Here is a 24138-nt window from a genome sequence, read left to right as displayed (position 1 = left end):
TTTTCTGATATATTAGCAGATTTAGGGAATATTACAAAGTTATATACATCAGAGAACAAAGTGCCACTAAATGATATGGCTGTTTTAATAATAGATTCACTGAATCTAGAGTCCTTTCACAAACAATTTCAGGTATTATTTGTTTTGCAGCAACTTTTGAGCAAAAAAATATAAAGACAATCATAAGATGGAGGGTTGCCACAAGCTTATTGACGGCCATGAGGTCCCGCCCCCTGACTATGGCTTACTCGGATTGGTTAGATGGACGAGGTTCGCTCAAAACTGGCTGACAGGCTGATCACTGAGTCTGGATCACAGACAGAGGCCTTTGACTGCACATCTCCACACATATAACTGGTATATTTAAAAAAGTTACATCATGTCCAGCAGACATGTCCACGCCTCCCTTTGACTTCCTTGACTCTCCATTTCCTGTTTTATATTGAAATTACTTTCTTTAGGTGTCTATTGTTTTTACTTCCTGCTCCAGTGTGTTTCCCACCTCTGTGATCACCTGCTCATCTATAATATGTCACACCTGTGTCTTGTTACCTCATTGTTGTGCGTATCTAGTGTCTGTGTTCCCCTCACTCCTCGTCTGTTCATGTGGTTCACTTGTTACCAGGGTAAATCACCATGGTAATGTCTAACATCTGCATGTTTAAGACATGATATTGCCATATGTGCAGTTGTAAGAATGAAGTAAAATGGACATGAGATTAGCTCTGCTGGGACTTGGTGAAACAGCTGGAAGATATGAAGGTATGAAGATAGAAGATGAAAAATAATATGAGTCTGAAACTAGAATCTCCACCTCCTGGTTGTTTCCTCCACCAACCAACCGAGCTACAGGAAATATGGTCACAGTCTCTCCATCCTCAGATACAGCGTTGAATAATGGCCAGAACTGTTTTACCGAACATTATGACGTCACAGTGTAGTTGACCTTTGACCTTTTGGATATAAAATCATTTTATCCTTATAGATATTTGAGTTAAATCGTGTCAGAATTAGTGAATGAATTTGTGAGTTATGGCCAAAAACTTGTTTTGTTTTGTCACAGTGCGACAGAACTAATGAAATTCTCTCTGGCCATTCCTGATATATTGCATTCACAAAAACGTGAGATCATCGTAACCTTGAACTTTGACCTTTGACCACCGAAATTTAATCAGTTCATTCTTGAGTCCTAGTGGATGTTTTTGCCAAATTTGAAGAAGTTCCGTCAATGCGTTACTGAGATATCACGTCCCCGGGGACGGACGTGGTGCATAGGTACATATGGACGGCTCTGACTGTCCTGAGCGCAGAGGCATGAAAAAGGATGCACCTGGTTCCTGTATGGGCCAGACTCATATCCTGTCCTCCAGCTCTCTGCAGCCAAAACCAAAATTCTGTGGTCAATAATAAAAGGCTGGATGATAAGAAAGGAGTGTGTGTGTGTGTGTGTGTGTGTGTGTGTGTGTGTGTGTGTGTGTGTTTCTAACCCATTTAGAAACTGCCACAGTAAGGTGTTAGAAAAGAATAAACTGCTCTGACATTCCAACAACAGACTCACAGCCTCTGCAACAGTGTGTGATGATACTATTATTATTCACAGTAACACACATGCCCTAACATGCACACACAGCTGTCGCATCTACCAAACCAAAGAACAGAGGAGCTCAAACACTCAGAGGGGGTGTGACATCGTTCTCTGCTCAGGACGCCATTACTGCACCATATCTTTACATAGAAAATTGTTGTTTAAAATCGTGCATGTATAAACTTTAAAATATTTATTTACATTTTAAGAATTATCTCATCATTGCTTCACACTTGCTCCTTGTGTTTAATTTGCTCTTGTTGATAAAAGTCACCAAAGTGACAACAAGTTGATGCTGTGCTACAAACAGATGTAGTTCTGAGATGTCTTTCTTTGCAGAGAGTAGTCAAACAAGTTTCAGTGTTGTTAATTACAAATGAATCTTTTAGGCCATAAAAAATTAAAAGATGAAAGTAAAAGATGCAAATAGATAAAAGTCTTGTTGTTTACAGAAGATGCAAAATATTAAAATGTACAAATCATTTATTATCCGTCATCTAAAACTACGAACAATACAAAAACAAATGAGCACACCAACAAAGACATTTCTATAACTAGTTTCACAAATGGCCATAAACATACAACTAGTAAAAATATAAAAAAATATTAATATTTTTTATATGGGTCTATTTCTTCGAACAGCAGGAAAAGAAGAAATACATTTTTCCTGGCATGAACCGCTGTAGCTCCAGTAGAGCAGGGCCTTTGTACAAACCTGTCCTGGAAAAGGTGAAAATATAAAAGAATTTGTGTCTCTCAGCATGTTTGTATAAAATACAAGTAAATTATTAAAGGACTACAGGAGGCTCATGGGAGGTTCATTGGTCAACTTATTGTTAAATGATAAGGACGAACTAGAAAGACAAATCTTCGTAAAGTCAGCTTGGTTTTCATAGTGAAACACCATACAGTCAATACAGTTGATGGGCAGAATTAGCACAAAGCTGTCACAACTACTATGAACAGTTAAGTAAGACTCTATTTTAACCGTGTTAACGAGCTCAAAGCAGCTGGTTTTAATCTAAATCTGAGGTGTGCTGACGTTAATGACGTCACTCTTACACAGTCACATCACTGGTCCTGTCGCTGGGAAACAGTATGCCAGTCACAGTGACGCATGACAACAGCTCAACATATGGAAAGAGGCTGAGACAGCTTCAGATGGTGGGAGGTTTTAACTTGTACGATGATGATAGAGATAAATAATAAAAATGTAGCTGAAGCTGTTTATATAACTCCATCAATCTGACGCTATTTCAGTTTTATTTCTTCTATCTCATGCTGTCAATGGTCATATCATAACGTAAAATCAGACACAACAGCATCTGCACTGTAATGCATTTCAAGAAGAAGACGTAAACAAAGCTGGAAAGTTGGCAGTGGCACACAGGACTGATGAGCCTCGCAAAGCAAACTCATAATATCTTAAACAGCAGAACACCAAGTCATAATGGAGCACTCTGAAGTGTGTAGTATTGTATGGAGTTGCTGTGTCGGCCATTTACGGATTTATCAACATTCTTATTTAACAGTCTTATTTCCTTCAGATGCAGTAAGAATCATATGTAAGAATCATCATACTAATACTATTACCGACATGTCTGCTTTAAACACAATAAATGTTCAGCTTCTCATGCCAATTTTAAACTTAACAATTGGGGAGTTTACATTTTAAGAATTATTCCATCATGGTTGCACATGTGCCTTCTATTTAGATTTTTTTTTAATGAGAGTAATGAGATCATCAAGTGGCAGCAGATTAACTATGAGACAAGAACTGATGCACTTCTACTCTCGGTGCAAAGTCTGAAGCACATTTTCCACTAAAATACCAACAACTCACGCTGCGTATTCTGGTCGTTGTGCCACCACAAAAACAGGGTCTTAGTTCAAATGTGTGAGATTAGACTGTGTGTATACTGCTGGTAAGTGTGTTACAGTATCAGCAAGACCAAATAGCTAGTCCCTGAAACTCAGTCATAGAGTTGGTCTTAAATTTCAGTATCAGTGTGGGCAAGTGACTGTGCAACATGTAATATTGTCTCAACCTGGTGGATTGTGAATACCTGAAAGTGTGAGCACTACCACTGAATCACGACAGGTGAGGTTTTCCCACTGGGATGGGCACGGTGGTTAGAACCTGGTTCTGGAAAACAAATCTCTGGATACGTTCAAAGACCCAGAGGAAGATGAGGAGGACGCTGACGTACTGGATCCAGGCAAATTTGATGGTTTCCCAAAAGCCTGGACGATAGGTGGAGGAAACAGTTAAGGCAAAAATGATGACAAAACTTCACAGTTCAGATCAAACCGTTGTTTTTTCCAACCATCCAACTTGTTTTAAAGACAAACTGAAAGACACTGAGGATAATGAGGAACAACACAGAATGTATGAATAACTTGTGTGACTTAAAGGGTCAGTTCACCTAAATCCAACATTTTCTCAATTCCCTCTAGTGATATCTAGACATGCAGATACTTTTATTTAGTTTTAGTCTTTTTTACTTATACATCCTGCAACACCTTGACTCCCCAGGGACGAACACAGGAATCCAGTTTGTGGACTTCAGCTTCCATCATCAGAGAAATCTCTGTGCTCACCTCCACCTGTCAGTGGATCACTAACGTCCAGACAGAGAGGGAGGAGCAGGAGAGGCTGGGGGAAAATCATACACCTATCCAGGGATGTGTGGTCTCCCTGCTGCTTTTCTCACTCTACACTAATGACGGCACCTCAGGACACCCACGACACAACAGTCAGACAGACAGGAGGATGAAAAACTGGTGCAGTCACAACATGAGGCTGAGCTCTAAGTCCTCCCCTCTGAAAGACGCCACAGATCACTGTTCGCCAAAAACAACAACAGTTACAACAGTTTCTTTCCACATGCTGTCACTCTGGTTAACAGTTCAATAAGTCAGATGATGCCAGAAAACAATCTCTGTGTAGTACGCCTGTCTCTGCTAATTATAATTATTATAATTTATGAATACAAAAACAGGTACATATCAGCATAATCATCATTGTCAAATATAAATCTGAGCACATGTATATATTGTGCATAGACATGTATAAATGAATATACGACCTCAAGAAAAAATGTATATAAAGTAACCTATTTCATTACCCCTATTCAGTAATTTAGTCTGTTCTATTCGCACTATTGTATTCTTATTTACAATTTACACAGAAGATGATGACATCAGAGGGCAGTTTTCATTGGGAATGTAGAGTAGGGATGAAGTTCCTGTGCTGTTACTTATTTACAGTGTTCACCACTTGTGTCCACAAACACAACTGCAGAAATATACATCATCTTGTGATACACCTGGACACATCATCAGTGATGTCTCCTGGGGTTGTCAGGTATTTTTGGTCTTTGAGACGTAACAAACTATGGGCTTTCACCATTTTTTTGTTACTGTATTCAGTGCGCACATACCCACTGACAATTCAACTACAGGGTTGTTCTTTTACCTCTTATACTTGAAAACACTTAAAATGCTGTTCAGACCACAACAATTAACATTGTAAGACATTTGACTCTGTTCAGTGTTTGCACCTGCTATTTCTAACCGCATTTGTTTCAGGACTGAGGATCATAAGAAAGGCAAAAAGAACAAACTATATAATTCCCTTGGAAAACATTATCAGGTTAATCTAAATGACTTATGTATTTGAAATAAAAGCATTTTAGCATTTACAATGTAAGCAGTATAAAAAAGTTTAATAAATGGATTAAAACACACTATAATGTTGTTGTAAATCCTTATTACTGTGTTTGTCAACAACTATAACTCCCCCTGTAGGCTAACAGCAGTGGAGGCTGGTGTATGAATCACATTATAGTAAAACACAGTTGAAATAATATGTCTTCACAGTTACACACACACACACACACTTTCCTGCATTTATCAAAGGATATCTAATGACCTCCAGAGGGTAATGGATCTCAGCATTAAGCTCAAAGGGAGAATCAGCAGCTCGTCCCACAGTCCAGACCGGCATGGGGCAGGACAGTATTGTGGTCACTACGGTAGGAAAAAGAAAGGGTCAGACAGAAAGAGAAAAGTTAGAGTTCTCATTGTACAAAGTGTAATGCCGTAGGTAGTGATAAGCTGCGGTTCAGGTCGAGTTGATTCTGGTTCTAGTCACACAGCAAACAAAATAGCAACCTTTGTCAACTTACAGTTTCTGTTCTGGTAGCTCCTGATTATGTTGTCAAGATCATACGCACTTGCAAAAGGGCTGGAGCCATCGATCACTGACACCTGGGCATCAATAAAAAAGACAGATAAGCGTTACAAAATACATTCCCTTAACGATATCTGTTGTCCGTGCCACATCTCCCTCAGCTGAGGAGTACATGTGGTAGTATACTGCAGTGAAATATTTGTACTATGATTAGGGCAAAAATGAAGGTTAAAAGGTAGAGGAATGCTGAGTGAAGCCAACATCAACACTGCTGAATTTTTATGCCACTGCGCCAGAGCCAGCCAGAGCCGGGAGAAACATTTTCTTTCAGGTTCTCCATCCGTCCGCCCCATTCTCGTGGACAGGATATCTAACTAACACCTTCACGGAACTGGGACAGACCTCAGGTCCATCACAGAGCACAAACCTACAGATAAAAATGTACTGTGCATCTGAACCACCTGAACAACAAAGAGGAACACAAAGAAAACATGTAAACTTCACACAGGGTCTTCTGTTTGCGAGGCAAAGTCAGCTATATCTAAATTTATATTGGTGCAAACAGAAACAGGAGAAAACGATAGAGAGAGAAAGAGAGAGGTAGGTAGACAGAAAGACAGTGAGTCCGTGTCCTCTCACATTGTAAATGTCGTACAGTCCCCGGTGAGGCAGGGGTGTCCGCTGCTGCAGCCTCAGGTCTCCACTGATGAACAGTTTAGCTCCAGGGACAGAAGAGGAGTGCTGCACATAGGCCAGGCTCTGCATCACCACTGTGGACATCCGCTGGAAAAACACAAAGTTAGAATATGCTTACAGCAGAAGGCAGTCTGTACTGCCATGACAACATACACACAGGAATGGAACCATGACTTAGTATGTAATGTAGGTATGTATAAAAACTGATACACATGTTCATACATTAAATAGCAGTGGCTAGGACCCAGTGTCATATCCTTTTGGTGCAATGCATTTTTGTCCCTGAATCAGTACAGTAGCTGTTTATGAGAATACATGAACGTGAATTGTAATAAAACATTCTGACCAGAATCATAAAAATGGTATAAATATTGTTCCAAAGTCTATACAACAATGTCAGAAAAGGCATTAATTTCAAATTTGCTGACATTAACAGTCAATGAATACTGGTGCATAATATATATTATTTTGTGACGGAAGGGCCACAATGAGTGAAAACAAATCTGAAATTTCGAGATTAAAGTGAAAATATTACGAGAATAAAGTTGTAATTTTACAAGAAAAAAGTCATAATATTATGAGAATAAAGTCTAATTTTAGGTTGCGTGTTGTTCTAGAGGGGAAATATCAGAAGCTTTAAAATGAGGAATGTGAAGCATCCTGTGATGTTCTACTTTAGGTTTCACAAATAAGGAGAAACTTCTTCTTTGGGCTCATCAGCATCAGCATCATCATCATCAGCATCAGCATCAGGACATTGAAAAGATTGTGAAGAAACTGAGTCTATTCTATAGTTAGACAGACAAACAGCAGCTGCCAGAAGCAGCTCAGGCTGACACTGACTGTCCTTTCACCTGTTTGACTGGTTGATGTAATATTCCTAAAAATTATGTTTTTTCTCTCTCTAAATTTTTAATTTTTAATTCTCATTATATAACGATTTTATTCTTGAAATATTACAACTTTATTCTCGTGATATTATGATTTTATTCTAAGAATGACAATTTTATTCCTGTAATATTATGACTTTGTCTGATTTCTTTTTTTTCCTCAATGTGGCCCTAATACGTGTATATTTGAAGCCAGACTTCAACAAGGCAAAGTAATTTAGTAATGATCAGGCCCAACACACAGTGACTTAATGACTTAATCACTGACTGTCATTTTTAAATATTAGCCACAACAATATCTGAGTTTTGTCTTAGTTAAGACTAACTGTCATTACTTCCTGGCATCAGGTTGAGTAAAGCTTTCTTAATGGTGGCATTGACACATGATGCTCATACTGTGGGTGTATAAGCACACATAGGCACTGCAGTGGAATACATACAAAGAGCTGGTAGCTGAAGGTGAGCAGCAGCTGGACGTTGTACACCTGTTCCTCAGGTTTTAGGGGTAGCTGCAGTTGAAAAATCAGGAGGTCCAACTTCCCATCCTGGTTTTGATCCTCTTCTCTCACCTGTAGTGTGAGTTATCCCACACAGAAAACACATACAGAATAGTAAATAGTTATGAAAGTGACAAATTATCACTACATCTGTCACTATATAATTGACAGTGTTAAAACAGCAATATCTAATGTGTTAATTATGACACTTTAAGCAGACCCATGGAGCCACACGTGATGGCAAAAAGTTGCACATCTAAATGAACTGCAGCTAATATCTTCTCACAGAGATAGCAGGGATGCGGAGGTTGGCACCGAGCATGTTGTTAAGATGGGGGAAGGTGCTCCAGGCGACGTAGTCTCCCACAGAACTGGTTGCTGCCACCAGCAGAGCCTGATACTGGAACCTCACAACCGGCTGTTCCTCATATGTGCTTCTTTTCATCCAGAAACCTAAAATAACATGGCAATAAACAGCGAGCAAGCGTTGCAACAAAGCGTTGAAATATAGGCGTATACTGTATATATACACACACACAGGATATCTATCAGGTTTCTCGTTTAACAACAGCAACAGAAGCAGTGGTTGTAATGGTTCAGTGCTGTACCTTGGCTCCTGTAAGCAACCAGCAGAGGTGCAATGTAGGTTAGGCACAAAACCACAACAAGAAAGACAGTGGCTTTCGTGCAAACACTCGTCTTGTACCGAATCAAAGCCGGGTGAGAAAAGACTTCATAGAAAGCCATGGGTAACGATATATGCAACGTCCGATGCGTCAGTGTTGTGTTTATCATCAAGTCAGCTGGCTAGCTTAATGTTCAAGATAGCATAGATGCTAATTGAATGGACGCGCCCGGACGACTAACGTGAATAAATAGTATCAGGCAACAAAATGCCAAGTGAATCCAGATTAACACTCGTTAAGTAATATCCATCAATCACGGTTGAGTAAGTGTTTTGAGGGGAAACGTAGCGTATCAACATCTATACACATTAGCTTCCTAGCTAAGCACCGTGCACCGCGCCATGTTTCAGCTAAGTTAAGCGTCTCGCGGTTTCCATGGCTGCCAGTTGAAGCATTCATGCTGCATTCACATAACGTCGGTAAGATTGGAAGCACCAGAAGACCTGCTGTTATTCCGGCCCCAGAGTGTTCACTCATGCACATTTTAAAGTTAAACTCATTGCTGAGGTTTTTTTTTTTTTGTTATTTACTGTAGTTTTGCGTATTTGTATGACGTTGCAAATGTTATCGTGTGTGACATTAGTCCATGTTATTAACTTGTCCCCACAGAAAACGGAAAACCAAGTAAGAAAAGGTGCAAATGGGGTTAATCATAACAAAAAGGTTTCATATCTTTAACATGGTTTAGGGTTATGTCTTCAGAATGTTATGAAATCAATCACATTTGATTATTTCTCCAGTAAAAAACAACCATTTTTTCTTTTAGAACTGGGTCAGATCATTAAAATCTTGGGACTACCTAAACACAATTTGGATTGCTGGAATATTCACCTTATTCACCTTCATCTGTTCTGTACCAGCATCAGTCAAGCATTATACATGCTTGAGCCCATTTTACTACTAAACAGTTAACATTACTGATAACATTTGTATACTGTGTTTTAATTTCATTTTTTAATTTTGTGAATGTATTTCCACCTGTATGGGCAGCCATTGTTCTCTGTTTGTTTTACTGTGTATAATCAACTTGTAGAGACTTGACACCTTCTTGAGCTACATAATCTATCTCAACATTAGGTCTACTTTTATTTTTATTACATTTACAATATAAATCATATTGAAATATATGAATAATAAGGAACTAATTCATTAATGACATTTTGAACAGTGGAAACTTTGAGATGGAAGAATTTTGATACCTTTTTATAGGCTCCCCTCCATCATTAGTCAACTTAATTTTCAGATCACATTAATGGCAGCCATAAACATTAGAATTTAATATAAATATTTGAGACCACACCTCTTTCCAGGGTTGCATTCTTAAAAAGCTGATCCCACGCTTTCTATATGTTACAACAATAGAAGAAGTCAGCTGCTTCACTACATTAGGCTCATTATGAGCACACCTTCAACGAGCAACTGGAGACGGATTCCTAGAATAATTTAGCAACCACAAGTATCAGTGGGAAGGAGCTGCCTCACCTACTGTCAATAAAACTTCTTGCATAGCCAGAACTATGTCTGCATGCTGTCATAGCACTTTGAGTGCTGGAGAGTCAAATATAGTTATCTATCATGTACAGTCTTATGTAGTTCGACTGGTCCTGAGAAGTACTGGGACAAATCCTGGTTGGCCACCGCATTAGTAGGCCACTGGAGCATTAAAAACTCCAGGTTTTTACTGTCAGTCTCTTTACTGGCCCTCTTTGCGTGCCTGTCATTCAGGATGCACATGAGAGCAGCACTCCTAGGTTCTCCAATGAGAATGTCAAAGTTCAAAGCTTTGGGTAGATTTAGACTGGAGTCAATAGACAGCTGGAGCAGTTGCTTTGGGTACGCACAAAGTTAATGAATAGCGTGTAGTGTGGCTGTGTTTGCCTAATGTAGGTCAGATCATTTTTTTACCCTTGACAGTTACAGCAGAGAGTATCACATTTTTGAGGCTTTCTATTGCCTAATGTTTGAGCCAAATTTTTTAGGCTTTCTATTGAACTGCTGACATTCCACTCAAAACCTCATTGTCAGTTTGCAAAGTCCATTATTATCATCACGAGCAACTAGTTGTTCATGTTCATCTGATCTTTTCATGGGTGTTTAAATTGAACAGAAATGCCTCTATTTTTGCTGAAAATGTATTGATCACTTGATCAGTTTAGTGTCTACTCCAACATGAACTGGTGAGCCAAGGCTGCCGAATGGAAAACTGTTAACATTTCAGCTAACAGCGAATTGCTCATGCTAATTGACTGTGGGTCTGGTTGTCTCTGTGAGTTGGGGATATTATTCCCCTTTTGCACTTTTATTATTTTCCGAGAGCACACGAATGCAGCATCATCACCACCGCCGCCACACCTCTGTAAGACAGTGACGTCACCTCTCAGCTAGACGGACAGTCGAAAGCTACGGGCAGAGAGAGATTGTTGACGTTTTGTTTTGGTCGCTTTTGTCCGGATTTTTTGGACATTACTGCGACAGTATCCGCAGATCCAGAATCCCGCTCCTCGACTCTACCATCACGCCTCAGTGCGGGGATCCAGCAAAGATGAAATGGATGTTTAAAGAGGACCATTCCCTCGGTAAAGGGGTTTGGATTGTTATGAAACCAGGGATGTTCTTGTCATGTCATGCATCCTGCTTTCTGTTCTGCTTCCTCCGCGTTGATTTTATGCTATGTCATCCTACATAGGTGCAGAGATGCATGCTGTCACAGCACCCCGCAGCTGAATGTAGTAAATCCATAATGGCTAACGTTGCCTGACTAGCAACAAATGCTAACATGGTCTTCCTGCAAGTAAAATTACAAGCTGTCAAAACGGGGTTCACCTTTAACATCGCTGATAGACCACAGTCAGTGAGAGACCTTCTTTTGCATGGAGACATTTCATCGTTAAAATCCATTCAAGAGCCTGTCAATTTCTTGTTGCCTTGCTGAGGCCTTTATTAACTCCCTGGTTGAAAATTGCTTTAGATGCACCAGATTTTAAGAAGGGAATTGGGATATGAAAAAAAAAACTCCAGCAGTCCAACACTTACAGATGATTTAATGTGAAACAAATGTAGAATCAGGACACGTGAATGTGGCTAATAACATGGATGCCGAATTGAAAAGTGTTTCCTTAGTATTTGTTTAAGTTCTTATAACATGTTCCACTAACATGAACACTTTAAGGTTCCAAGGGGAATATTAATTTGAATTTTGAATTGGTACAAAGTGATGGCAAAGCTGGGGCAGGTTGTTTAACAACCCAATACTTGTCATTGCTGTTGCTGAGCTCTTCAGCTCCTTTCAGCTCATGTGTTCATATTCTCTTCAGATAACCTCAAGTCTCCTTTTTAAAGAATCGCTGCTGTCGCTTTTGAGGAGATGTTTCTAAAAGTAGATCTCTTATCTGGGCTAATGAAAGCATGCAATGTGTTGAACCTAAATGGATCCACACATCTCATCACCCATCGGCTCACCCTCCCCTCTCCGGCCTCTGCTCAGTGTCAGCCTGCTGCATCTGGTCCTGCCCACAGTAGATACAATATCACTTGCGCTTTGATAATGATAAGTTGGTCACTTAATAAAGACTGTCATTATGACTGATTTAATTCATTATTAAAACTTAAAAGTAATGACTTTGGTTGAATCCTGTAAAAGCTTCAGCTCCTCTGTCTGCTCAGGCCGCTGCCAGCCCTTATGCTGGGCTTGATCCTGCATGCAAAGCACTGTACTGGACTGGGCTCGACTGTATTTGGCAGTAAGGTACAAGAGGAGGCTCCCAAGAGGCCCCACTCATCCCTTTAATCTCGGACTTCCTGTTTGTTTTCTGTCTCCCCCCTCAGAGCACCGATGTGTGGAGTCAGCCAAAATACGCAACAAATATCCTGACAGAGTACCGGTGAGTGAGGGAGGTGGGGGTGGTGTTTTCAGCAGTGTGATGGAGGTTAAGGGTGCAGATAGAGTAAGTGACAGGAAGTCTAGAGATAAGGAGAGAGGGACTGGGTGAGTGAAGGGCGGTTACAGGAGGGAAAGAAGAGAATGAGAGAGTGGTATTGACTGTCTTGATGGACACATTTAAACGGACACATTTAAACACAGCTCGGAGAACCTTCCGTTTTCTAAGTCTGAGTGACTCAGTGACCGTCTGCTTTGTCACGTGAAAACTATGGAACAAGATTGAAGATCCTTTAATACATACGGCAGAGTGTGACATATTAGGACATTTCCATGAAGTTCCACGAGGCAAATTGCCTGACTTTTCTTATTTAGAATTTGGCTGTCATCACCACTATCTATTCTTTTAACCCCTGTGTCAGCAAAGCAATAGAGGATTTCACCTGCAACCCCAGTGCTACAGTCATTGCAGTGGTGTGGGTGGTCTGTCTCTTTAGCCCTGCTCCCCTTCTATTGTTGTATAATCATGTGGAAATATCAGGACATAAACCTTTATCAACCACTTAATCCACATTTTAAGCCACATAATTTCCCATCAAGTAGCTTCAAGCTAAAACATTTTTTCCACTTTGTGACGATGCATTTAAACACCCGACTTCAAACCAGGCATCGCAAGTTTGTATTTAAGGTAACATCGGGATGTGTGTCACAGCAGCAGAAGCTCCAGTCCAGGGGCAGATTCACCAGGCTGTGTGAGACTGGTCTGTAGTGCTGGTCCAGTCTTCATGTTGCTCACAGATCAGTCTGAGGTTTGTCAGACTGTTTGACTAAAATAAAGACTGACTCATTTTAAGATAAAAACATTACCCCGAGGTCAACTCGGGTCTAAGACCAATGTTACCATGGTAACAATCCGTGACACCTGCGCTGACCAGTAGCACCCAACAGCAACAAACAGGAAAACGTGGCTCATCATTTGTGCTTTCTAGCATTTATTTGCAGAGGGAAATGAGAAGGGAAAGAGTTTTTAGAGACTGCAGAGATTTTTTTTCCAAATGAGATTTTTATTTTACTTTTTATTGTTTCACTCTTGGCTGAGTTTCCCAAGTAAAACGTCCTTGTAACTGTTGAATTCTTCCAAAACACAAACATTTTCTGCTGAGGTAAATGGAGCTGTTCCTCGGTCGGCCATTTTCTTTGTATTGAAAAAAGTCTTAATATACCCAGAATTCATTGTACCACAGTCCGGCTTAAGATAGTCAAGAACTAAACTGTTTTGTGCAACAGACGAATTTAGACTCAGTCTATCTGAAGTCTGACTGTTTGTTATATCTAAGCCACAGTCACAGTCTGTCTTTGAGAAGCCAGCCCCAGGTGTATCTAGTGTAGATATGTAGCTTTTAAACAAACCAGAATATTGTATATATCATGAGTATCTACTTTACACAACCGGAAAAAACAAAAAAGTTATTAAGTGCCATATTCACCAACTGAAAAAGTGTCTGTCAACGAAAATGAAACAAAAATAGTTAAATATAAAGTGGGACATTAGGACAGGACTCATAAGGTTTGGCTGTTGTTTGTCGGTTTCAGCTGAGCCTGAAAAACTGTCACATCCTCTAATCATCATGAAGCTTCTGTTACAGCAGTAAACTGCGAAAAACAACAACAACAATATTTGAGCTTGCTGACATTTGTAACCAGTGTACATGTATATCTCCAGACAGTGTTAAAAGTCTGTTTATCTGTTCACTTATGTGCTCCAGGTGATAGTGGAGAAGGTCTCTGGCTCGCAGATAGTGGACATTGATAAGAGGAAGTATCTGGTGCCCTCTGACATCACAGTGGCCCAGTTCATGTGGATCATCAGGAAACGCATCCAGCTGCCTTCAGAGAAAGCCATCTTCCTCTTCGTCGACAAAACCGTTCCCCAGTCCAGGTGAGAGAAACGCTACATCGCTACATCCTGCAGTTGCTATTGCGGAAGTTAAGTTGCAGTAAGACAGTGAAGCCTTGACGCCAAAATTGTTCCTGTTTTGTGTAATCAGTCTATTTTATTTGGGCCATGACACACTAAAGCAAACTTCTCCTCCAAGGTAGTACACAATGTAAAACGCAGTGTAGAGGCTTTTCAAGGCTGTGCAGCCTTTCCCTGATTTTCTTACTGGTTTACTTCTCAGAATCAATGTTGAAATGATTTAGTGATGATGAAGTGCTGCTTGTAGCAGTTTTGAAACAGGGCAGCAAGAAAGGTTTGAATAATTCTGTTCTCTGGATCCATCTTTATCATGGCAGGGCCGTCCGTCCCATTCTAATGAATTCAATATCTCAGTAACACCGTGACAAATGTTCACTAGGACTCAAGGATGCACTGATTAGATTTTAGTGGTCAAAGGTCAAAGTTCAAGGTCACTGTGACCTCACAAAACACGTTTTTGGCCATAACTCATGAATTAATTCAGTAATTATGACAGAATTTAACTCAAATGTCTACAAGGATAAAATTTAAGTGCTGAAAATTTATATCCAAAAAGTCAAAAGTCAACTTCACTGTGACATCATAATATTCTGTAAAAACACCTCTGGCCACTATTCAATGCTGAAACTCAGGAATGAGAGACTGTGACCATATCTCCTGTAATTTGTCTGGTTGGTGGCTAATTCTGGTTCTGATTCTAGTGTTTATTTTGGACTGGCTAAACATTTTTGTGTTGAAAATCCTCTTGTTGAATGCATTGATATGTCTCTGTGAATGCATGTTAAAGTTGGATTAAAATGAAAATTAATTTTTGCTAAGAAATCAATATTTATATCATTAGAGTTTGTTTGTTTCTTTGGTCAAACATGTAAAAAACACAAAAAGTTCAGTTTTACCCGTTATTCCAGCTGTGTTAGCCCCATAGACTGTAAATACAGAGGACGTAGCCTCTGTGATGTCACCCATAGGGAACCTGTTACTCCGGCCCGAGAGTGTTCACTCATGGACATTTTAAAGTTAAACTCATTGCTGAGGTTTTTTTTTTTTTTGTTATTTACTGTAGTTTTGCGTATTTGTATGACGTTGCAAATGTTATCGTGTGTGACATTAGTCCATGTTATTAACTTGTCCCCACAGAAAACGGAAAACCAAGTAAGAAAAGGTGCAAATGGGGTTAATCATAACAAAAAGGTTTCATATCTTTAACATGGTTTAGGGTTATGTCTTCAGAATGTTATGAAATCAGTCACATTTGATTATTTCTCCAGTAAAAAACGACTATTTTTCTTTTATTTTTCTTTTAGAACTGGGTCAGATCATTAAAATCTTGGGACTACCTAAACACAATTTGGATTGCTGGAATATTCACCTTATTCACCTTCATCTGTTCTGTACCAGCATCGGTCTAGAATTATACATGCTTGAGCCCATTTTACTACTAAACAGTTAACATTACTGATAACATTTGCATACTGTGTTTTAATTTCATTTTTTAATTTTGTGAATGTATTTCCACCTGTATGGGCAGCCATTGTTCTCTGTTTGTTTTACTGTGTATAATCAACTTGTAGAGACTTGACACCTTCTTGAGCTACATAATCTATCTCAACATTAGGTCTACTTTTATTACATTTACAATATAAATCATATTGAAATATATGAATAATAAGGAACTAATTCATTAATGACATTTTGAACAGTGGAAACTTTGAGATGGAAGAATTTTGATACCTTTTTATAGGCTCCCCTCCATCATTAGTCAACTTAATTTTCAGATCACATTAATGGCAGCCATAAACATTAGAATTTAATATAAATATTTGAGACCACACCTCTTTCCAGGGTTGCATTCTTAAAAAGCTGATCCCACGCTTTCTATATGTTACAACAATAGAAGAAGTCAGCTGCTTCACTACATTAGGCTCATTATGAGCACACCTTCAACGAGCAACTGGAGACGGATTCCTAGAATAATTTAGCAACCACAAGTATCAGTGGGAAGGAGCTGCCTCACCTACTGTCAATAAAACTTCTTGCATAGCCAGACCTATGTCTGCATGCTGTCATAGCACTTTGAGTGCTGGAGAGTCAAATATAGTTATCTATCATGTACAGTCTTATGTAGTTCGACTGGTCCTGAGAAGTACTGGGACAAATCCTGGTTGGCCACCGCATTAGTAGGCCACTGGAGCATCAAAAAATCCAGGTTTTTACTGTCAGTCTCTTTACTGGCCGTCTCTGCGTGCCTGTCATTCGGGATGCACATGAGAGCAGCACTCCTAGGTTCTCCAATGAGAATGTCAAAGTTAATGAGTAGCGTGTAGTGTTGCTGTGTTTGCCTAATGTAGGCAATGTAGTGTCTGAGGAGCGGTTTTGAAGCTCAGAGTGAGCTTTCCACTGTTACCATCTCTGCAGTGCCTGACTCTGCCCCTAACTCCCAGCTAATCCAAAAATAGTCAAAAGGGTTTGGGCGTGTGGAACTCAGAGTTCGGTACATACCGGTTTGTTGCAAGCATACACTCACTCACCCGTCACTTAAAGATGCCAAACCCTCAATTATACAGAACGTCGATCCTTAATAAAAGGTTAAGGTGAGTTATATATACAGGTGTCATGAAGGAGGAAGTTAGCTCTAGAGACCAAAACTGTTTTTGTACCAGGCTGTAAACATGTTTATTTCTGCTGTAAACTGCTGCAGCTGTGTTAGGCAGCAGGGCCATCCCATGAATTTGTCCTCCTCTGTCCTGAGTGGATAAACTGTGCTGGAAACTAGAGAGAGATCTCTGTTTGTGAAGTCTCTCTGCTTCTACCTGAATCTCAGAGTTGAGGTTCACTCTTGTGTTCCTGTGTGTGCTTATTTTACTGTTCACTGATCAGTTGTATCACAGCTGTGTTAAGTGGCTGCAAATACGAACTGAACCTTTCCTGCTGTGGCTTCTTCAAACTAAAAGCTGAAGAACTGGTGAGATGCTTTTATTGGGAAGTTTTGGAAAATGCACTGACACCAGCTCGGTTGACTGTACATGAGCTCAGTGTGTCCGTCAGGGACCGAGCTGATGGACAGGGAGATACAGGGAGTTTTTTGAAAAATAATTGAAGTCCATTTTCATTCACAAAAAGCAAAAAAGAAATAACAAAATACTTCTAACCATAACTCAACCATAACAAACCTCAAGCACTAACAGACGTGAACTTAACAGCACAAAGTGATGAAGCATAGGGAAACATATACAGCGGCTGATCAGGCCATTCAGACACACAGAGGATAGACCAAAAGACAAACTACAGTTTAATGCTGCCCCGTATTAACTGAGGAAAAGTACTGAAACAAACATAAGAAAAATCAAAGTAGAAGATGCTGGAGGAACACGATGCAGTCCAGTTACTCATCAACACTGTTTGAGCAGGTCTGATGGAGCTGGGACTCCTTTTGATGGCCAGCCAGGAAACTCCAGCAGCAACCTCCACGGGAGGTGGTGACAATGAAATAACTTAAGTTTATGAAACTAATACAGCAAACCTGACGGAGAAAGTTCACTAAATCTGTGCTCCTCAAATAGATAACTGTTCTGTCAAATATCGCTAACTAAGTCAATAAAACAAGTGAAAAGTTACCACCGGGGCTTTGGTTCACAGTGACCTGTGTGTACAGTGTATTTTGGCTGCATTAAAAAAAAAAAATCTACTTTTACTATCAGCTGATATATTGTTATTGAATTTGTTAAACTATCAATATCTGTATCATCCTCAAAAGTCCAGTGGTGGTCGGGTGGATTTTCTAAAGGCTGCACGGTGAGGCCCAGGCCTACTTAAAGCCCAACCGTCCCGTTCATGTGTCCATTATGTGCAGTGCATTTATCTGATCGTCTGTAGTGTGTGAGTAATCGATCTCCCTGTGAAAGAGGATGAAGCCACACCTGGACTCTCAGTTTACGCCTGTCACGAACACACACACACACACACACACACACACACACACGTGTTTATTTGTGCCGATGTGACACGCAGTGGTACAGTATATCTGAGGAGTCTGACCTGCTTCCCAGAGCTTTGTATTGAAGTGTTTTTTATTAATTCATCAAATACTACAGTTCCAAAATATTAAAACAATCCTAAACCAATAAACCCCTTATGCTTGAACTTCAGCTGCACTCTTTTGTTACAACACAAATAGCATTCAGTGTTAATACAGCGCTGACAGAGAAATAAAAACAAATCACAGCCACAGCAAAAGCAATACAAATACTGAAGTAAACGAAACAAAAATGGTGGTCTCTTTTTTCCCCCTCCTTTTTCCCTGCGTCCCTCCTTTATATTGACGGTAGGTTCCTCTCCACAGGAGCCCATGTTACATTATATTGTGGCTCATTATTCTGTAGACTGAGAGCTATATTTTCCAATTTAATCATTTCAGTTGTTTCAGTGATCCATTCTTTCTGTGTTGGTGTGTTTGAGAGAAAGATATTTTTATTTTTCGAGGGGATTGTGTTGACGTTATGTAAATGAATGAGGTGTGAGTGGAATGGCTGTATTAGTGTTGGTCATCTCTGGCTTTGTTATTCCAAACCAGAGCTCTTTCATTTTGATGCATCCCACAGCAAGTGGAGGAGAGTTCCTTCAGCAGCTCCACACGATGAATTTACTATCATCGTGTGTTGCCAGTCTGTACAGCTGTGATGGAGTGTAATACAGTCTCTACAACAGTTTTTTTTTTTGTCTTCAATTGAAATGCATTTCCCTTTGTAGTTGACTGTGTGTTGTCTTTAGGGACTGCTGAAGATAAGCACACAAAATATCCACTATTAGAGGCCTCAGTCCTCACAACCCATATTGGAGATGTAAATATGGTCAGCTCTACCTGACTGTGTGTGATCTCCTGTGTGTTGCAGTCTGACTATGGGCCAGCTCTACGACAAGGAGAAGGATGAGGACGGCTTCCTGTACGTGGCCTACAGCGGAGAAAACACCTTTGGTTACAGCAAGGCCTTTTATACAACACGTGGTTAAAGCTTACCTATATACCAGTCTCTCTCTCTGTCTCCCACACACACACACACACACACACACACACACACAGACACACACACACATGCTTTAGTTTCTCTCAGTCCGGTTTTGTTGTCACAGATATTTGTTGTTGAGCTGAATATGCTGGTGCACAATTTTTCAGACATTTCAGGCATTTACATGTGTTACACGAGTAATGCACCTACACACTTGGCACAGTCATTTCTGGGTCATTTTTGATACTAAAAACACACATTTATGGTGAAAATTAGTGTCAACAAATGTTTGAATTTGACAGTTAACAGTCTTTTTGTTATAATTACTGCTTAAAGGTCAGTTGTGGAGAGAAATATCTTTAACACTGCCATAGATAAGAGTAATAATTATATACATTATTGGTGCGTCAGTTATCATTAGTTCAATATCAACATCAATATTAGACTAAAGAAACTCATTTAAGGCTTTGACACACACACACACACACACACACACACACACACACACACACACACACACACACACACACACACATACATACATACATACATACATACATACATTACCCAGCCATGCTTTAGTTTCTGTCAGTCCGGTTTTGTTGGCACAGATATTTGTTGTTGAGCTGAAGTGAGAGAGAAATCCTATAATCATGTGACTCAGAATCATTAATCATATTATGGACGTATTTATATGGCTCTTCATATCATGTATAAAAACTTCAGTATGTGATTTAACTCCACAGGTACACTCAGCACTGCAATAGGCAATGAGAAGGACTATAAGCATGTGAAAGAAGGCAGCTCAAGCTGTCGGGGCAGTGGGTGACTGGAAGCTGGTGAGGAGGCAGTCAGTGTGTAGAGTGTGTCCCGCTCAGGGCCGGGGCCCAGCACCAGTCCCTGGGTTGTAACTGAGTGCTACTCAGTCTTAGCTGTCATATATTTGCACATTATGTTGACTGAATAGACGTCAGCACCCCCCCAGGACTCAGACTCATGATGCCAACAGCAGGTCATGAACCTCAGTGAACTGCTAAAGAACTCCCAACACTTTCCTTGAAGTTTATTGTGTTGAATTGTGATATTTTTTTACGTCGTCTTCACGGGGGCAACAATCTGAAAATTACAACCATTTAAATGGAAAAGAGTCAGTCAGTTCCTCATCTTATATTAGAGATACCCGGTGATGAGGTGTTACACGTTCTGCCTCAACCTGCAGCGTCCACCTCTACATTCCTACGTTCCCCAGAATGCCTCTGCACAGCTTCCATGAACATGTGTAGCTTATCATCCTTTTTCACTGTGTAACTCATTATATTAACAGTGGCTGCATTCCATTTAGTTGTCCAGTTCTAGGTTACACAAATCAGTGGGGATTTTGACACATCTAAATGGAATGGAGTCATTGTTCATGTTATTAATTACACCTGTGATTCCCCTCTAAGAGGTTTGTTGCTTCATTCTGACTTGTCAGACTCAGTTGTATTTGTGCTGCGATGTCCCTGTCAAGTACATAGGAAAATAATGCAGTGCATAATATAATGGCCTGAGATTATGAGATTGAGATGCGCTGCATGGACATGACCAAAGCCCTGACGATAGTGGAGGATTAAAGGGAAACGCTCTGCTGTACCCCTGAGCTCTGTGGAGCTTTCAAGCCTGTTTCAGCTCATTGTTTTGGTTTGCTGGTTCACAGGTCCCTGGGTCCCTGGGGCCAGTTTCACAAAGACAGACTGTGACTGTGTTACAATGAATTCTGGTTAATTTAAGACTTCTTTCAGTATAAAAAAAAAATGGCTGACCAAGGAACCACATCCAACCTCTCAGCTCTGATTACCCAGCAGAAAATGTTTGGACGTTTTACTTGAGAAATTCAGTGAAGAAAGAAAAAAAGAAAAATCTGATTCGGAAAAAACAAATTCTCTGCGGTCTCTAGAAACTCTTTCCCTTCTCTTTGCTCTCTCCATAACAGTGTTAGCAAACCACTAATTATGAACCATGTTTTCCTGTCCATGATTTTCTGATTAACATCAGACTGATCTGTGAGCCACATGAAGACTGGACCAACACTACAGACCAGTCTCACACAGCTTGGTGAAACTGGCCCCAGAACAGAGCTGTAAGCAGAGTGAATATTCGACTTAAATTCATTAGGTGGACACCAGTCCCACTTCAAATGAAGTCTAATGTTACTCCATGTCTCCTGGATGTGTAAATATGCAACAGTTAGCTAATATGTTAGCCAAACAACTTGATAAGGTCTTTTATATTTGTACAGTACCTTCCAACTTACGGTTTAATTTGGCCAAAGACAAATGACATGTCAACACAGGTACTGGTATTGGCTTTAGAAGAGAGTGTGTCCAGTTCTAAGAAACGCTGTGTTTTGGTGTAAAACCTTGCGCCACACTGTGATTCCCATGAACTGGATGGCTAACAAGCTTTTTAGAGGTTTTTTTTTTTAAAGGCATTCTGGAAAATGTAAGAAATTGCTCCCTGCAGCCGAAGTAGAGAAAAAAGGGTCATACAGTAATTCAACATGTAGCACTAGAGGAGAATCTTATAAAGACTTACCACTCACCAAAACAACTGTTTACACCCCACTGAGAAAACAAACATGGAGGCCGCTGCATTGCCTCGCTTCTGGTTTCACATGTGTCCAGTATGTAGAACTGATCCATGTTCAAGTCTTTAGGGTAACTGCTGAAACACTGTGAGCCATCAGCACATCATAATAACAACAGAAGCATTATTATAGTGTAGTTTTCTTCCTTATGTTCCTGGACTTTGTGTGTCATGAGATTGTCACACGAGGTAGAGATACACAATATTTGACCCTGTCCCTGATGATTAAAGTGTTTTGGACCACAGAAAGAATATATGACACTGCAATTCACAAATCCAATATTTCAAGTAAAGCGTTGGGTCTCAGGTGTAAAACCAGAACCACTGTTATGTTTCTTCTCTTCACTCAGACGGCTCTGAAGCTGACGTTTCGGCTGCAGCTGTAGTTTTTGGTGCTGAATCAGAGCAACACATCTGGTGTGTTTCCACACTTTACCCAATCCATCCAAGCATTCGTGTGTGTGCACCACAAAGCTGATTCAGGCATTTAAACATGGTATGTAGATGTGTAATATATTGATGGAATGCTATGATATTGAGGATTGTTTTATTTCATCAGTGTTGTATGATCGTTATATATATTAATGACATAATGGAATTTTAGATATTTGAAAAGGTAAGGTAGCTGGAAGACCTGACCAATAAAAGTGAATGTAAAATGAATTGAAAAGTGTATCTGTCTCATTAGAAATGAACTTCATAGTTGTTCAAAATTAAAGGTACCCTGTGCAACTTTTGACCACTAGTAGCGCTACGGAGTGGTTGTTTTACAAGTGGCTTCCTTTTTTGTTTTGTATTTTGCACAAGTGCACAAGGACACGCATACAAGCAGTTATTTTTTAACACAATCATTTCACACTATTCTGCTGATCAACAGTTGGCAGAGGTGGACACAGTCCACACCTCCATCACTGGAGTCACAGTCCAGATCCTCCTGGTCAAATATGACTCCAATACAAGTGAAAGTCCTTCAGTCAGATTTTTACTTGAGTTTTAGTACTGGTGGATTTAAAAAATACTGTATTTAAAAGTATTTTTTTTACTTCAACATTGTTGAATGGTTTCACATTTACAGAACCTGATAACTCTGAAACAACCTGCTGACTGACTGACTGACTGACTGACTGACTGTAGAACCTTTAGAATAAAAAGACTGTAGGATATGATACAAAGACTAAATACATGTTCATAAAAACACAAGTGAATCAACAAGAGGACAGCCAAATACTAAAAACTGTTAATCTGGAATTAAACAAACGTTACCTCGACCTGCTTTCTAAAGTTGGACGGCAAATTTTTTATGTCAGTGATGGAGTTTGGTCGTGGTAAACACATCAAACGTTTACAACTAAAGGAATCTTTCTTTATTTCTAAACCTTCAAACACTGACTTCAGATCAGACCACAGTCTCTGGTTTATCTGACCTCGCCGCCGTGAGGACACTGACAGGTTCAAACAGGACTGACAGTGGAGGAGATGACTGTGATTGGTTGTTCTCCTGTCATGAACAGAGTGTGTGGTCTATCACATTTTTTAAAACAAAAGAAAAATTCATTCACTGTCTTAAAGCTCTGCTTCACAGTAAGAGTACTTCATAGAAATGTAGTGGAATTAAAAAGTACAGTATTTGTCTTTTAAGTGTAGTGGAGTTAAAGTCAAGTTTACAGAAAATATATTACTCAAGTAAAGTACAGATACTGGAAAAATGTATTTAAGTTAAGTTAAATTTAAGTTTAAATGTACTTTGTTACTGTCCTCCACTGAAAAATGGGAAAAAGATAAAGAAAGTTCACTGTAATGAACAGTGAAAGGATTTTAAATGGGAGTAACATTGTATAAGTGAGTTTAAGTACACAGAGAAAGGCTGAGCTGAGCTGCATTGCTTCGTTAATGGCCTGAAATGTACAGGAAACATGAACTGAGTTTAAAGACAATTCATCAAAGTTGTAAAAAAAAAAACCTGAATATTTACAGGTGTGATCTGTTTAAAGTTTGAATAAATTTTCACAAGAAAGTAAGAGTGTGCAGGAAGAGGCTAAATTACACAGGTTTGAATGTTTCTGTCTTAGCAACTTCCCTCACAGCTAAACTACATTTTTTCAGGAG

General features: G+C 39.7%; 2 protein-coding genes across 3 annotated transcripts; one reads left to right on the top strand and one right to left on the bottom strand.

Annotated features, from left to right (window-relative positions):
* Window positions 1–2004: 2004 nt before the first annotated feature.
* Window positions 2005–8920, bottom strand: tmem231 (transmembrane protein 231). 2 transcript variants are annotated; one of them, XM_056388420.1, is made up of 8 exons: window positions 8472–8920; window positions 8150–8316; window positions 7807–7935; window positions 6420–6563; window positions 5776–5857; window positions 5512–5617; window positions 3652–3840; window positions 2005–2305 (listed from the first exon to the last, which is right to left on the bottom strand). In XM_056388420.1, exons 1-7 carry the CDS (start codon window positions 8656–8658, stop codon window positions 3678–3680), a joined length of 978 nt encoding a protein of 325 aa, XP_056244395.1. In that variant the 5' UTR covers window positions 8659–8920; the 3' UTR covers window positions 2005–2305; window positions 3652–3677. The 2 variants fall into 2 exon arrangements, with proteins under 2 accessions (XP_056244395.1, XP_056244394.1); XM_056388419.1 differs by having other exon boundaries at window positions 2005–3840.
* Window positions 8921–10920: 2000 nt separating this feature from the next.
* gabarapl2 (GABA(A) receptor-associated protein like 2) lies at window positions 10921–22695 on the top strand. The gene is made up of 4 exons (XM_056387723.1): window positions 10921–11125; window positions 12375–12430; window positions 14193–14365; window positions 19294–22695. The coding sequence occupies exons 1-4, from the start codon at window positions 11092–11094 to the stop codon at window positions 19409–19411; spliced, it is 381 nt and encodes a 126-aa protein (XP_056243698.1). The 5' UTR covers window positions 10921–11091; the 3' UTR covers window positions 19412–22695.
* Window positions 22696–24138: the final 1443 nt, after the last annotated feature.

The sequence above is a fragment of the Seriola aureovittata genome, chromosome 10, assembly GCF_021018895.1.
Source record: "Seriola aureovittata isolate HTS-2021-v1 ecotype China chromosome 10, ASM2101889v1, whole genome shotgun sequence".
In the NCBI taxonomy this organism is placed as follows: Eukaryota; Metazoa; Chordata; class Actinopteri; order Carangiformes; family Carangidae; genus Seriola; species Seriola aureovittata.
The sequence above is the reverse complement of the archived record's forward strand: the minus strand, read 5'-3'. Positions and strand labels throughout refer to the sequence as shown.

What these genes read in the sequence shown, in the direction of transcription:
- tmem231 (XM_056388419.1), bottom strand. Translation starts at nt 8,658, where the DNA reads ATGATAAACACAACACTGACGCATCGGACGTTGCATATATCGTTACCC. An exon ending in GGTTGCTTACAGGAGCCAAG is followed by an intron (nt 8,317 to 8,471) that starts GTACAGCACTGA and finishes ATGTTATTTTAG; the next exon opens with GTTTCTGGATGAAAAGAAGC. An exon ending in CCTTCAGCTACCAGCTCTTT is followed by an intron (nt 6,564 to 7,806) that starts GTATGTATTCCA and finishes GTGTTTTTCCAG; the next exon opens with CGGATGTCCACAGTGGTGAT.
- gabarapl2 (XM_056387723.1), top strand. Translation starts at nt 11,092, where the DNA reads ATGAAATGGATGTTTAAAGAGGACCATTCCCTCG. An exon ending in TAAAGAGGACCATTCCCTCG is followed by an intron (nt 11,126 to 12,374) that starts GTAAAGGGGTTT and finishes CTCCCCCCTCAG; the next exon opens with AGCACCGATGTGTGGAGTCA. An exon ending in AAAACCGTTCCCCAGTCCAG is followed by an intron (nt 14,366 to 19,293) that starts GTGAGAGAAACG and finishes TGTGTGTTGCAG; the next exon opens with TCTGACTATGGGCCAGCTCT.